At 46.5% G+C, this 15,717-nt stretch overlaps 1 protein-coding gene across 1 annotated transcript; it reads left to right on the top strand.

The window, feature by feature from the left end:
• Positions 1-1,707: 1,707 nt before the first annotated feature.
• LOC133347318 (ankyrin repeat and SOCS box protein 2-like) lies at positions 1,708-15,276 on the top strand. Its single transcript, XM_061559484.1, has 10 exons — positions 1,708-1,836; positions 2,655-2,877; positions 5,175-5,282; positions 6,604-6,773; positions 7,083-7,238; positions 8,406-8,651; positions 9,762-9,933; positions 11,601-12,168; positions 12,864-13,017; positions 13,567-15,276. Exons 2-10 carry the CDS (start codon positions 2,678-2,680, stop codon positions 13,713-13,715), a joined length of 1,923 nt encoding a protein of 640 aa, XP_061415468.1. The 5' UTR covers positions 1,708-1,836; positions 2,655-2,677; the 3' UTR covers positions 13,716-15,276.
• The last annotated feature ends 441 nt before the right edge of the window (positions 15,277-15,717 follow it).

Below are 15,717 nucleotides of genomic sequence, written 5' to 3'. Positions count from 1 at the left end.
TCTGTCAACGAGCTTAAATGTGTGATCTCTTTGGGCTTATGCTCCAATGACTAGCACCTCTGTTTTATCTTTGTTGAGTACCAGAAAAATTATATGACATCAACATTTTTATTTCATCAATTCACTTCGTCAGGTTCTCAATGGGGCTTACATCATTAGGCGATACAGACATGTAAAGTTGTGTATCATCAGCATAACAATGAAAATCAATCCCTTCTCTCCTGATGACACCGCCTAGTGGTAGCATATGAAGATTTAATAAAAACAGGTCCCAGAATGAAGCCTTGTGGAACACCGCACGTAATTTCTGTTTTTTAGGGAGAAAGATCACCTAGAGATACAAAATAATCTCTACCGGTCAAATAGCCACTGTGGCGGAGAGGGCAACCCATCTCCGAAGTCTATCAAAGAGAATGTTGTGATAAACCTATCGAATGCTGCGCTCGGGTCCAAAAGTACGAAAACGGATGCTTTTTTGTCATCCGTGTTAACTCTTAGATCATTAACAATTCTAACAAGAGCTGTTTCAGTGCTATGTAGAGCATAAAAACTAGATTGGAATTTCCCCAAATATACAGTTAGTATTTAGGAAAACATTTAGTTGTTTGCGAACTAAGTTTTCTAGAATTTAACTTAAAAATGCAATGTTGGAAATTGGCCTGAAATTATTGAGCCATCAGCGGATCCTGGTGACTTTTCTTAAGAAGCGGTTTTACCACAATGGTGGCCTCAAGTTTATTGGGACAAATAGTTGTAGCTAGGGAGTGGTTTGCAATGGCAAGAAAATCCTCGGCCACACAATTATAAACTATTTTGAAAAAAGGAGGTCGGGACAGGATCAAGTGAGCAGGTTGAAGGGTCGAGGTGCATTACTTCTGTTTTTTAGCATCTCCGAGTTGACAAAAGTGAAGGTGCTCATTGTTTTTTCATGCAGTGGGCTGGGGCACTGGAGCAAGGATTCACACATACAGTATCATGTTTATCTTGGATTATATAATTTCTAACTGTAGTTATCTTGTCTCTGAAGTATGCCGCAAACTCTTCACATTTGGAAAAAGCGATGTGGTCAGAGATGTGTTTAGGGGCCAGATTAATAAGGCTCTCAATTGTTGAGAAAAGTACTCTTAGGTTGTTCTGATGGTTCGTCAACCGATTTTTTAAAATAAGACCATCGAGCATTTCTAATTGCGTTATTGAATATAGTGAGATGCCCCGTTTAGAATATCATAGTTGACAATTTGGTTTGTCTCCATTTCCGTTCAGCCTTTCCGCAATTCCTCTTAAGTATAAGAATGTCCGATTAGCACGATTGGCTACGTATGGTGCGAAAAAAGTTCAACGTGCATGCATACATGTAATGTACGAGCATTGTGTGGTGTTGCTATGTGTCGTCGTAATTGAGTAATTTGCAGTATTTTTTTATTCGGAGCACGATGCCAGCGCACAGTTGCAGACTCTTTTCGCACGACAACGCACGATCTTTAAGGTCCACCGTGAAGCAGACGGAGCATAGCAATTAACGGTCAACTTACGCCTTGCAGTATTAATCAGGGTGGCCTGCCGGATTCGAACCGCGAACCTCCGCAACAATCGGCGCACATCCTCCCACTGGGCTGCGTCATTGCCCCCCTTCCCCCCCCCCCCCCGCTTCACAGAGAAAGTTCCTGCAGTTTTTTTTTACTCGGTGCTGCGTAGTCATGTAAAAGTCAAAGTTTAAACTCGCCCGTCCTCCACCAAAGTCATGCCATGTACTCGTCCAAAAATACCGAGCAGCCTCCACTCACGTGGTCTGGACCCTGACATTGGGACCCTGGCCACTGTCGCCACAGCTTCACGGTGAGAACGTGCCGCAGGGAAACGCTTGCGGGTTTCCCGCCCTTACGCGTAGCCATGTAAAAATAAAATTTGAAACTAAAATGTATTTTTTTAAATGTGCTCATATTATCTTTTGTCAGTGCCAGTAACGAAGGCCACATGCTTTGCCACTTGTTACAGGTTGACGGCGCGTTGCGGCATGTTTTTTGTTTTGTTCTACCGTGTTGCTAAACTGTACGGAAATATTAAGAAGCGGCATAGTGGCCAATTGCTATCGAGATTGCACCTCCGATTAGCGCAGTACGGCTACGTGCGGTGCGCAAAAAGTTCAACATACGTACATACGAGATTGCTGAATGGTTACTGCAGCTAAAGTAGAAGGATGTAATGGTTTATTGACATGCTCAAGAGCTTTATCGCAATGTGCGTAGGCATGTGGCTGGCTTTGTGCAGGCGTGGGGCATCGAGTGTCCGTGTCGGGTTGCTGAAGGAAATGTCACAGATTTGTGCTGGCACGGTGCTTCTTAAAGCACAACCACTGCACTGTACTGAGAATACATTTGGCAGGCTACTGAAAGACGTTTTAGTGTGTCTAAGAATTGGATCAAAACGTTTTCAGAACTCAAAAATTCGAGAATATCGTTCCTCTGCCTATATTCCTTGAATGGGATGAAACTCATAAAACATGCTCGGTATTATTAGAAAAAAAAAAAATAGTCACCGAAATTGCAATCGATTTATCCGACCAGATTTGTGCTCCAGACGGCCCTGACTTTCTAATGACAAAACCATTGCCCGTGCCCTCTGCGCGCACACGCACACCTCGGATCGGTGTGAAGAGCACGCACACACTTCACAAAGCATGGCATCGGGCCACAGCCTCGATGCGGAAGACTACAGCCTCTACAGCAGCCTGGGGGAAGAGGAGCTCATCAGGATGGCCGTGGAGCAGAGTCTGCAGGAGGTGTGTGGCGGTGACGGAGCCCCGTTCCAGCAACTCAACGCGGCCACGGCCACAGCGAACCCGGGCCTCCGCAGGCAGCCGGGGAGCCAGGGCCGACGGTGAATTCCAAACCCTTGAGTTCCGCCCACAGGTCACGCGCTCGAGGGGAAGAAAAAAACAATCGGTGGGTTGTTCGAGAAGTGCGAATGGCATCGAGGCAGTCGAAACAATAGGCGTTGCGCATCGCTCGACACGTTGAGTTGAGGTGTTTACTGATTGATGTTTGCCGGCTGACGCTCTTAGCTGGAGCGGTCAAAAGGGTAGTCACTTTTCTTTTCTTCCGTTTATTGCCTTGATGTTTTTTTTATTTTCTATGGATTTGTAAGTCACTCTTGAGATGCCAGGGCATTTAAGCAATGAAATAACATCACCAATTCAGGTTTGTCAAATACCGTATATGCCGCTGAACAGGGTCCCGCATGTTGTATGGAGTGCCTTTGCCAATACCATCTGGTAATCCTATAGCATGTTTGGCAAGCCTGACTGCCAACAGGACGCAGAATATTGTAATCGGTTCAGATTTTGCTGACTTGTGCCAGTGCTGCTTGATAATTTTAATATGGCTGAAACATTTAAAAAATATGTATGTGGAGAGATAGAATGGAGTTCTGCTGATGATATTTGCTTTTACCAATGCATATGAACACTTTCCAAAACTCGCATAAGTGTGGAGACACCGTGACATTGACTTGTACCGTATAATCACCTAGCGTTGTGTACAACCCCTGGTTTCAAATTAGCCCTCCCCCTGTCTGCTGATCTCAGTTCAGAATTTTCGTGGGTGGTGAGACACTGCTAGGGGTTGTCGGTGAATTCCATGCCAGGCATCAGCCTTAGGAGTGTTGGCTGAAGTGAGCTGAGTCCACTCCCGGTTGGAAGTAAAAAAGATGTTTTAGTGTAGTGAACTATTTTTTGGGTTTAACACGTAGGCTTTCGTGACCAATATCATCCACAATACAGTTTTTTAGGTTAGATCGAGTACATATGAATGTCTCGTTAAACCTGCCACCACCCAACACAGCCAATGAGTAAGGGTTTGGAACGTAAACAGAACATGCCAATTCGTTACTAGTACAGCACACAGGTTGTGTGCTGGAGAGAAAATCCACAACATTTACAATCTGAGTACGACGTTTCGCCAGTAATTACAACTAGCATCATCAGGCGGACAGCCAGATTTGTGACAGCCAGATTCGAAATGGCATGCTTTATTTACATGAAAAAACGTTACTAATTGGCTGTGTCGGGTGGTGGCGGGTTTAACGACACATTTATATTAACGCGATCTAACCCATAGAAAAAAACCTGTATTATGGAAGTATTTTTTACTATTTTTTATTTTACTAGGTAAGGCCCACTAAGCTTGTTCAGAAGTGGCCTGGCCACAAATGACAGCTCAGCGAGGTGGCTCATCGTGTGGAAATTTATCGCAGCCAAATACTCTCAGCGCATGTTTATAAATGTGGATGGAAAAACCGGACCCGGAGAAAAATCCACGCCACCACTGGGAGAACACACGCAAATATACAAGCGTCAGGCTCCATATCGAACCCACAACTTCATGTATACGAGACGAGGTAGTTCGCATCTCGCCACCGTGGCGTTAAACATTTGGAGCACACATGAGTGCAATGACACGATGGGTGTCGCAGCCATTCCTCGTGTACACAGGAGGGGGTGGGAGCGATGTACGTGTGTACGTTGAACTTATTTCGCACCAGACGTAGCCAACTGTGCTCATTAGAGGTGCGTGCTAATCGGAGGAGCTAGAGCAGAATGCACGATAGACACAAGCGGATCGTATCGTTACTCATTCTGCTTAGCGTTTAACATTTGATTCAATTTTGTTTAACAGACTGTGCCGTGCCTTCCCCCATCGTTACCAGGCATAGGGAACATCTGGCATATGTGGCTAGATTAAATGTATTCTTACATACATTATCCAGGCTGGGCATTATTCGCACTGCGGCTTATCCAATTTACTGGTTCGCTGTTTCCCATGCAGTCCATTAAGACCCCTCGTCGTGGCAGGCAATGAACCGATTCATTATGCCTGATAATATAATTTGTTCAATATTGAGATAAAAAATATATATTTGTAAGGTCTGCATTGAATCAAATTCCCAATTTGTCAATTGTTGCTTCAGCGCTAATATATTATTTCAAGCCACCTATAACCTTACTTGTTTGCAATGTACAGTATATATATTTTTAATATTTGTTCCAAATATGTATTTCTCGTTGAGATGGATTGTGGCATCGCAGGACCATCAGCGATGGTGTTGGCATGGGAAGGCCTTCGTCCAGCAATGGCTGATATGATTATCAAACAATTATTCCCTTCTCGGGTTGTTAGGGTCGTGTTCTCCCATGGCTCGCAGGACCAGGAGGGCCTCTTCAAGCCTCCAACAAACAAAGTCAGTCCATGGAGGAGTATTCCACCACCAGTTCAAGAACAGACAGGGTAGGTGTGTGTGTATGTGTTTAATAAAGGTTCTCCCGTGCATATACTCTGTGCATAAACTCCAAAGTTTGTGTCCCGGAGTGTGTGATTAATCCGAAAAAAATCTGGAAATCAGGCTTCCGTACGAAACTTCTGATCAGAATAGATTTTTTTTCTAGAATTAATAAAAAATGTTTGCTATCACTGGAAAACGTGTCACTTAGATTACACCACTTCCGTGCCCCCCCCTAATAGTGGCATCACATGGCATACGACGATGTTACTTTTGTTAGCTAGAAGAAACGTTAAGCTCTCATAGAATGTACATTCTCCGAAATTTCGAAGAGAACATCCGAAATTGACCTTAGAAATGTGAAAATCCTCATTCAGATATATTTGTAAGAATCCCAAAACTCATCCCTAACGTGTATGCAAGTTACATATAAACATGGACACCTACTGAGCATTTATTTTTAGAACTGGATCGGAGGATCTTCCGCCAGCATTAGCGTAAGCAAGCAATTGCAAGGGCTGCACCTTTACGTGTTGCTATTATTGTGCAGTAAGCATGCGGCGAACACGACTAGGGCTCGGTGTTGTCGCCCTGCAATACAATACAGGCGATTAAATAGCCACCACGTGGAACCACAGCAAACACCACGTGGCGCACGGCGCTGGCTGGCCGCGCGCCCGTGTCACGCGCGCGTCTCCCCCGTGTCACGCGCGCGTCTCCCCCGTGTCACGCGCGCGCCTCTCGCGTGTGTGGGGATCGCGCGCACCGGGTCATAGCCGTGACTGCCAACAAGGGGCTCTTCCTACTCTTCCAAATAAGGCGGACAATTTACGGTGACCGAGGGCTTAATGCGTGCATGAATGTTATCCGGGGCGCTGGTATAAACGGGAGGTGGCACGTGACTACAGCCTTTGCGAGAGGTGATACTACTTCACCATGCTGGTCAATACGAGTTGGTGACGGGTGTGTTGGGGGGGGGGGGAGATTCCCAGCACTGGTTCATATATCTCTCAACTGATGTTGGCCATGACCAGGATTCGAAACTTCGATAACCAGGTTTGTAGTGCGGTATTCTTACAACTGTGCCACTGATACATGTGCCAGGCGTGGAGACATTATCCTGGAGATCCTGGTAGGAACGGGAGGTGTGGTGCATTGCAGAACTAGAAGCCACCACAGGCTTTGCGAAAAGGCGTTACTTGATGCGGTGTTCAGAGCGCAGAAATCTCTCTCTTTTTTTTCTCTGGAGCTCAGTAGCCCGGGGACAGCTGCGGCTAAAACGAATCTCCAATATCTGAGAGAGGCTCCGCGTCTGTTGCCATCCTTGAGGAGGCTGCTGGACCCGGTGTGGGAAGCCGTCTCCGCGGATGACGGCACGGCGCTGACTCGGCTGCGACGCAGCGGCGCGGAGCTGAGGGTCACCACGCCGCACGGCTGGATGGCCGTGCACGAGGCGGCCTACCACGACAAGCCGTGCTGCCTCGGCATCCTGCTGCAGGGTGAGCGAGCAGCAGCTGCAGCCCGCTGGTCGCTCCGCGTGTCTTGTAGTTGGTGATGCTGCTGCTGCGTTGTGCAGCAGCACAAACATAACAAATGAAAAAAATGAAAAAATGAATAGAACATTCCACGATAGTTTATCTGGCGAATATCAATAAAACACTAATTTTCAGGGTCTCATTATGGGGAGTGGGGTGTACCCCAATCGTTCCCCCCGACCCATGCATCTGCCACTGTCGGCGTAGCGTGTGGCCACGTTGGCTGTTCCGTCGCGTTCAACTTTCGCGGTGTCCCTCCGCCCGCTGCTGCAGCTCACCCCGACACGGTGGACGCTCGCAGCAAGCAGAACGAGACGCCGCTCTACCTCGCCGCGTACCGTGGCCACGTGGCCTGCGTGCGCATCTTGCTGGCGGAGAACGCCACCGTGGACGTCTGCAGGCACGTCAAGGAGACCCCGCTCTACAAAGGCGAGTCGTTCCCGATCCGGCATCCACACGCGCAAGCAGACGAATCGTCTCGGAGTCCGGAGGACCAACGGCCCCCTCCCTGCCCCACGAGGACAAAGGGATGAGTGGCCGACGCTGAAAGCCACAAGGTCAAGATTAAGTTCAAGGCTGGTGGGAAGCAATTTAGGTTGAGGCCACTGTCGGGATGATGATGATGGTGTTGTGGATGCGTGTTTGCGTCTGTGGGTGCTGTTTTAGTTTCATTCTGCCACTGCCATCTCTTCCACCCCAGTATATAAACCACCACGTACCCTGTGTGGACACGGAGAGCCCGAACTCAAACATTAAAGGACGATGTTACGTTTTTTTTGCTTTATTCACGTCAGAATACATTTGTAATTCCGTGCACTTTCCACAACCCCGAATGACGTTGCCATCTCCCTGTCCCCATTTACACTTGGACTGTATCATGCACGTGTTGCAGAACCCACCGCCAAATTGGTATCCCTCTGTGCCATATCGGTCGTGAGAGTTGTTAATACGCGTTGGTGACGGGTGTGTGGTGAGGGGGGGGGGGGGGTGCCCCGGACCGGTTGATATATCGCTTAACTGATATAGGCCATGCCAAGGAATTGAACTCCAATGACCAGGTTCGTAGTGCAGTGCCACTGATACATTTCGACGATGCCTGTCTTGTGGTCTGAACTTTGATCTTGATCTCCACCCTTTCCTTGCTATCAAACCCCCTCTGCAATCCTTAAAAGTAATCTCCAGTTCTGGGGGAGGCGTGCTGCCACGGTGAATGGTTAGCACACTGGAGTTGAGGTCCAGAAATGACCGGTTCAACCTCCCAGCATGAAAGTTGAACCTCTATCCACCCAGCAGTGGGAATGGCGGCAATGTCATGAACCTTTTACTATTATTCAATGACCATGGTTATGGCTCAATGCATGTACGTATTTACATACATTGAATATATGTACATACATTGCATTTATGGCTATACATTGTACACATTATATGTATGTACAACACAATAAAAATGCTTAAATAGACCCGTCGCCAGTTCGATACAAGCTCCCGGACGTGGCAGTTGCTACGACTGGCAAAGCGATTAAATGAACCCTGTCTCGAAAAACAAAATCTCTGAATAAACTCTTTGCCGCATGCACAAACCTATCGCCGCAGCCTGCGAAATCAACAACTCCGAGGTGGCGTCGCTGCTCATCGCTCGCAGAGCCGACGTGAACTACCGCAACATCTACGGCAACATGCCGTTGCACGAGGCCACGTCGAAGGGCAACCTGGAGCTGGTGAAGCTGCTCGTCGCCTACGGGGCCAAGCTCCAGTTCAAGAACAAGTTCGGCATCTGTCCCTTCTTCATGGCGGCTCAGTGCGGGTGCCTGAAGGTCGTCCGGTACCTCGTGTCTCTGGGTAAGCGTCACGCGGGGGGGGGGGGGTCTTCGGTTTTTTACCTAATATTTTCCTTGAAAACAACAACAACAACACGTCCTTCAATAACACCGTGGCCTCGTAAAGAAGAAAAGTGAGTGGTAGGCAACGTTTCGGGCAATGGGCCTACTTCTTATTCGTAGCACACACAATTAGAGAGGTTAGAGAGACAGGGTGGGCAATAAGAGTTGTATACTGCACTTTGCACCACGGGGCTTGAAGAGTACAAACAGCATCACCACTTATAGAGCAATGAAAATCAGCTCGTGCCAAGGATCTACATGGATTGACCCTATAAACTATGTTCAGCTTGGGGAGGCCTTCATCCAGCAGTGGAAAGATCATGGCTGATGGTGACAATGATGACTTCAGCTAATTTCATTCAAGCTCAACTGTGCGTACATGATAGCATCACTGTGGCACAACCGTGCTGTCCTTTCACTGTTTCGCTGGGCACAGGCGATAGTTTACCACCAATATTGACGCCAGTGATGAAGGCGAGGAGGAACGCAGAGAGGGAGTAGTTATAACGCGCACCTTCACGGCATCCCTTCCGGGGAACACGGAGGGGGTAATGAGGGCTCGGGTTAAGCATCTACATCATTAGACCTTCTTTGCCAGTACCAAAATATAATAATAGTTACTTTGATAGTGCATTGTCTTTGAGCTGTACGCCTTTTGGCGTCCTCTGGTCGAGTACCAATTGAGACGAGGCTCAAATGAAAGCTGTTTCTTGTGTGGACCAATCAGTTTCAAGGACAATGCATATATTATCAGTGTGTTTTTTGTTTGCATTTTGACCACAAGTATTGTGGTTAAGGCACACATGATTCCTTGTAAAAAGGTTTCAGTTTTGTTGCCAGAAAAAAGGGAAAAAAAACATTTTATTATACTTGACGACCAATTTGTATCTATCGAGGGGGCTGCAGAAACCCTTCCGTGTCCTCTGTCCACCTTGGCGTCCCTCTGCCTGGAGGCACTCCACACCACCACCATCATCACGAACGTGTGCTTGAGCCACTGGTTGACGACCGCTTTTTTGCAGGTTGTTGATGTGAACAGCGAGGCATGAGTGACGGTGCTGTGTTGCAGGTGTTGATGTGAACAGCGAGGCCTGTGACGGCACCACGGTGCTGTTTGAAGCCGCCAAGAACGGCCACGCGGACGTGGTAGAGTTCTTATTGTCTCAGGGAGCCGACCCCAACCGACCTACCAAGGACGGGCTGCTGCCCATACACGTGGTGGCAGCCAATGGCAATGAAGGGTATGTGACGAATATTTTATCTTGTTTTGAAAAATAATATTTCTGTTTTCCCACACCCAATTTTATTCACTTGTCATGAGACTAATTAATTCTTTATCCATTGAATTATCACGCAGGGCAGCGTGACTCTTCGTGTTGGTGGATATCGCAAAGCTACCACTTTAGAAGGATTGCCTTATCCGGGGTAGAAAAAAATGGGACATCACGAGAACAAGAATATAAATGGTGTATTGTTGTGTAATTGACAAAAAAATTGAACTTTTAATGTCCCGGAAAGACTTACTAATTTAGCAAGATAGCTGCTACATCAACAGGAGGGCAATCCTGGAAAAATAAATAGGACAAGTGGAAACCCTGCTGGAAAACTCAGCAGAGGGCAGCACTTTCCCGAGTGCACATGTTCGTTGCATAATTCTCAAGAGCTGTAATTTTAGACATTGAGTGCAGAAACAAATTAAATGTGATTACGTATTTTGTGTCGTAATTGGGGACGGGGTAGAGACCATCAACTCCATACACTGTTGAGCCCGATTTAATCACAGGCCTGGATTCACATCCAGGATCTCAGAGGTGCTGGTTCAGCACTCCGACCTTTGACCTACCCAGTCACCTCCTGAGCACAAGTATTTTTTTTTCAACAAAGTTGGCAATTTCTTCTCTAATATTAGCACTTCGGAATGTAAATAACAAAAATAAATCCCTCCCGAAGTACCTTGGGTAGGTTGCTGGAATCGCTATTAAAAAAAAATTCTGCCGACCGCCTTTGTCTCCCTAGTGACGATGTTTACACACCCCACCAGGTACTCATTTGAGGCTGAGTCTACCTAGGGGAGGCCCCGTGACCGTTTCAGATCATCGTCACTGGTCGCTGGCCATGAGCGAGATTCGAACTCGGGTCGCCGGGTGCTGAGTCTCACGCACACACACACAACACATAGCGTTGAAGACCTCGTGAGCAGTGCCGGATTATCCTAGTAGCAAAAGTAGCAAATGCTACGGGCCACGCACTTTCAAGGGCCCCGCGCTAAATGGTTTCAAGCTATCAATTACGGTTCAGTGATTCTGCACTTGCTCTATTACTATAGGACCGGTTCAGATAATCGTCACTGGTGTTGGCCGTGAGCGTGAAGCAAACTCGGGTTCGGAGCGCAGCGTCAATAACAGCTGCACCACCGCGCGTGTACACACGTATGTGTGTGTGTCAAGGCCGTAATTATAATATGTATTGGGGGGGCATATCCCCCCCCATGTTCAAATATGCTCAAAATGTCCCCCCAATATATTGCGATAAAATAGATTTCTGTGTATATGATTGTGGTTATGGTTGTACCTTATAAATCCCCAATCTCTGCCATTACATACAATGAAACAAGAAAAGGTAAAAAAGAAAAAAACAGAGCAATGTAATGCAATACTCTATTAAACATTATTGTATAAAATAAAAAGTCAATCCCATGTTTTAGTGATTTTTTAAAATATTTTAGCCGGAGAATTCATCTTCAAATTTCGATTTTGTTTTTCTGGGGGGGACCCCCAGACGCCCCGGAAGATTTGTTCCCCCCCAATGTTGACTCCATGGCTACGGCCTTGGTGTGTGTTATGTACAAGCGCGTGTGTACACACGAATGCGTGCGCACACACATGCGCGTACACGCGTTATCTCGCAGGATCGTCGAGCAGCTGCTGATGCCCGTGACCGACGAGCTCCAGGTGAGGCGGAGCGGCATCAGCCCGCTGCACCTGGCCACCAAGAACGGCCACAGCGACGTCCTGGAGCTGCTTCTCAGCAGCGGCGGGCTGGACGTGAACGCGACCCTCTCCATGGACCGCGCGCGCCTCTACGAGGACTGCCGCTCCACGCCGCTCTACTTCGCCATCATCAACGGCGACTACCGCTGCGCCGAGCTGCTCCTGGAGGCGGGCGCCGACCCCAACATCGACCTCCTCAATCCGCTGCTGGTCGCCTCGCGCATGCACGCCTACGCCCTGGTGAGGCTCCTGCTAAACCACGGGGCCAACGTGAACGCGTACATCCCCGCGCGACCCACCGCCTTCCCGGCCACAATCATGGTGTGCCTGCGGGACCTGCGCATCCTCAAGCTGGTGCTGGAGCGCGGCGCCGATGGGGGCGCCTGCTTCGATTGCCCCTTCGGCAGCGGGGAGCACCCGCCCCTGCCCGAGAAGCTCAAGCCGTGGGAGGAGAGGTGGTTCAACGGGCCTGGGAACGTCCTACAGGTCTGTGCGGTCGGTCGGTCACCTGCCGGGTTGACGCGCGGCGTTGTTCACTCCTCAAGAGGTGGGGGGGGGGGGCACAGTTGGCCAAATCGAGCCTCGTTTGGCCAACTGGCGAAACGTCGTACTCACATTGTAGATGTTGTGGATTTACTCTCCAACACACCGGTGTGTTGTACTCGTAACGAATTGGCGAGTTCTGTTTCCGTGGCAAACATGACTAATTGGCTGTGTCGGGTGGTGGCGGGTTTAATGACACATTTATATTTACGCAATCTAACCCAAAAAAAAACCTATGGAGCCTGGAAGAGTCGCTCGTTGTCGCTTGCGCAGATCCTTTTGAGTTAATACGTGCATGTACAGCCCCCTTTGTCAGACTGTCATCACATCGCAGTACTTTCAGATGTGCTTCTGCGGCCGTCTGGAACGCTCTTCTTTCCGAAAGAAGGAAGCCACTTTTAAATAATCTAGATTGAAGACTCATTTCTGTAAAACTGCTTTTGTGTTTAGGTTGTTGTCCTTTCCCCGCTTAGCACGGTTGGCTAGTTACGGTGCGAAAGAAGCTGAACATACATTTCAAAGTTTGCTTTAAACTGTAGGCTACATAATGGCTGTGTGGTGTCTGCAATGAAAGTTGCCATTGGGGTCGAACGGCACCGTCGTCGTCGTTGTTGTTGTTGTTGTTGTTCCGTGTGCAGTTCTGTGAGATGATGGCGTCCTCAGAGATAAACAGCTGGGCCGGGCCCATCATAGACACCATCCTGCACTTCGTGGCCAACGTGCGCCTGTGCTCCAGGCTTAAGGAGCAGCTTGACACCTTCAAAGAATGGACCTTGGTCAAAGACATTGCAGGTGCGTATTTATGTGTGTGTGTTGAAACTCATATACTTATGAAGTATGATGCCCTTTAGTCTGCTTCCATCCTAGGTGATCCAGAGAGGCTCGCTGCTATAGAAAGTTGTTTCAGTGTACAAGTGACAGGAGGAGGGGGGGGTCATGAATAATAGGAAAATTACAGAGCACAGCAACCACAAATAGAGCATTTAACATCAGATTTGAAGCTTTCGTGACTGCAAGGATTCATACTTTTAGTTTTTTCGGTAAAGTCACATAGGTAAAAAAAATTAAATAAAAATAAAGGAAATTAATAAATTATTATATTTTTTTTAATTAATTTTAATTTACATTTTTTTACCTACGTGACTTTACCGAAAAAACTAAGAGTATACATTTAACATCAACCGCTCGCATTCATAAGAGTGAACCAACCGAGGCCGCCCATCAAGATATTGCCAATGGGCACAGCACAGCTGATAAAACAGGTTTAAGTCACATTCCAAATTTGAACGTACTGTGACGATATGCCAGTTACCCTGTTGACCTGTCACTCTCGCACGACAGAATGCCCACGACCGCTGGCACACCTGTGCAGGCTGCAGATCCGTGCCAGCGTGGGAACTCAGCGAGTGCTTTTGTTGGAAAAGCTGCCCCTGCCTCGCCCGCTGCTCAACTATCTGCGCCACAAAGACAACGACAGCGTGGCAGTCTGATGGCAATACAACTCCCCCCATACGTTGATTCGTCCACCCAGATGGACTAGCTATCAGTCTTACCCACAGTGTTCAACTATAACAGTGCGGGTAAACGTACTTCTATTTCTCCTGCTTCCCGCTTATCGTTGATGTTTCCAAGTCCTAATAACTTTGCTCTGCTCACATATTAACTCTTTATTTATTACAAGTTTAAGGGTGTTGTTTGTTGCTGGCTCCTTGGTATTTCGGGCCACTAATGCCTGCCGACGTTGGAGGTGAGGTTAAAATTGGTTAAGTGGTCGGTGCCATTTCATTTTTTTTGCCAATTTTTATTCCAATTATTCCGTATGAGTTTCCCAATGAGATAAAGCGTTCGTTTGGAATGCAAGCCAGTTCTTCAACCTGCAGAATAATATATTAAAAAACGACCAATGACATAAATTCAAGTCACCTCCCGTATCCAAATGCCATGCGACACCATATATATTAAAAAAAAAACAATATTGTAACTGCAAGGCCTGGACTATAGCCATATTAAGTGAAACAAAAAAATAATGTAAAGTGCGTTTTTGTGTGTGCGGTCACTGTTGACTGGCTTGAGACCATCACATTTCTACATTTTGATAACCAGGTTTAAACAAGGGTTGACTGAAACTGAAACTCAGGATGACAATGGTGGGGATTCAGTCCGACGATTGCTTTTTCCACCCGGTCCACCTAGGTGCTCTTTTTATATTTTATCTGCCCCTCCACATTTATACAGACGCATTTCTTTGCTCTTTTTTATGCGTCCGTGTATAACGAAGTTAATGGAGGTTTCATTCATTAACTTTGTTTGGTTTGCACTTTCATTTGGATGACTTTTGAAATAGCTTTGCATTATTTGTGGATGTCAACTAAAAAATGGTGCATTTTTTAGTACATTTAAGCAGAAAATTCATTTAAAAAGACGCAGTGCTATGCAGTCAAGACAAAACATCCAAAGTGCAAATTATTAAAATAATCCCAGCACTATTTACGGTTACGTGAACAGAATATGACCTTTTGTGGTAGTGTAATTTTTAATAAAGAATAGAAAGGTATACATTTAAGAACCACAATAGAACATAGCTTATAAATGTTATTTTTTGTAATTGCACACCATACCTTGAAATCACTTACTTTCAAGAACTTTTCAGTGAAACATTATCGCATAGAAAATGTTGCCTGGATTTGAAAGTTAATTTTTAAGCGTTTCATGAACAGACATGTTTAAAATGCATTTTCAATTGTCTGTTATGCGTGTGCAATTATAATAATAAAGTGAATTCGTGTGCACATGGAAATGTATATACATCTTCACATGAACACGACTCATGCCTACACGTTGCAATATTAAAGAATGACTGCTGGCAAATCTCACTTTATAAATACATCACCACTCCCCCTGGAGGGAGCTCCAGGGGGAGTGGTGGCACAGTGGTGAGTGCACTTCACTGTGATTAGGGCTAAGTTCTAGATAATAAGTTTTCGTGACTGCAAGGATCCATACTCTTTGGTTCTTTCGGTAAAATCACGTAGGTGAAAAAATAAAAATGAAGAATAAAAAAAAAATAGAACTAAATTAAATCACGACGTCTCGGAAGCAACACAAGCTTCCATCATCAGGTGGGACAACCACAGCAAGAAACAAAAATTACTGGAGTGGGCAAAAAAAATTGTTTCTTACTGTGGTTGTCCCACCTGATGACGGAAGGTCGTGTTGCTTCCGAAACGCCGTGATTTAATTTAGTTATTTCTATTTTTTATTCTCCATTTTTTATTTTACTTTTTGACCTACGTGACTTTACCGAAAGAACCAAAGAGTAGGGCTAAGTTATTTTCTCTTTTTCTTCTTCAGAAAAGCCCTCAATCCTCTGGACAGAACTCAACAGTGCCCCCTCTTGCACATTGACACCAAGAACATGAGCACAACATTTAGAAGACTATATTTTTCTTTAAAATCACATTTCACAAAAGTATGGTCAAACACCCACAACTG

This window comes from Lethenteron reissneri, chromosome 25 (genome assembly GCF_015708825.2).
Source record: "Lethenteron reissneri isolate LAM-NWPU_2019-01 chromosome 25, ASM1570882v1, whole genome shotgun sequence".
Classification (NCBI taxonomy): domain Eukaryota; kingdom Metazoa; phylum Chordata; class Hyperoartia; order Petromyzontiformes; family Petromyzontidae; genus Lethenteron; species Lethenteron reissneri.
Note: the sequence above shows the minus strand (reverse complement) of the source record. Positions and strands in the feature narration are given on the sequence as shown.

Coding starts and splice junctions, on each gene's coding strand:
- LOC133347318 (XM_061559484.1), top strand. CDS start 2,678: ATGGCATCGGGCCACAGCCTCGATGCGGAAGACTACAGCCTCTACAGC. Junction 7,239..8,405: donor GGAGACCCCGCTCTACAAAG/GCGAGTCGTTCC, acceptor CTATCGCCGCAG/CCTGCGAAATCAACAACTCC. Junction 13,018..13,566: donor CTTGGTCAAAGACATTGCAG/GTGCGTATTTAT, acceptor CTCGCACGACAG/AATGCCCACGACCGCTGGCA.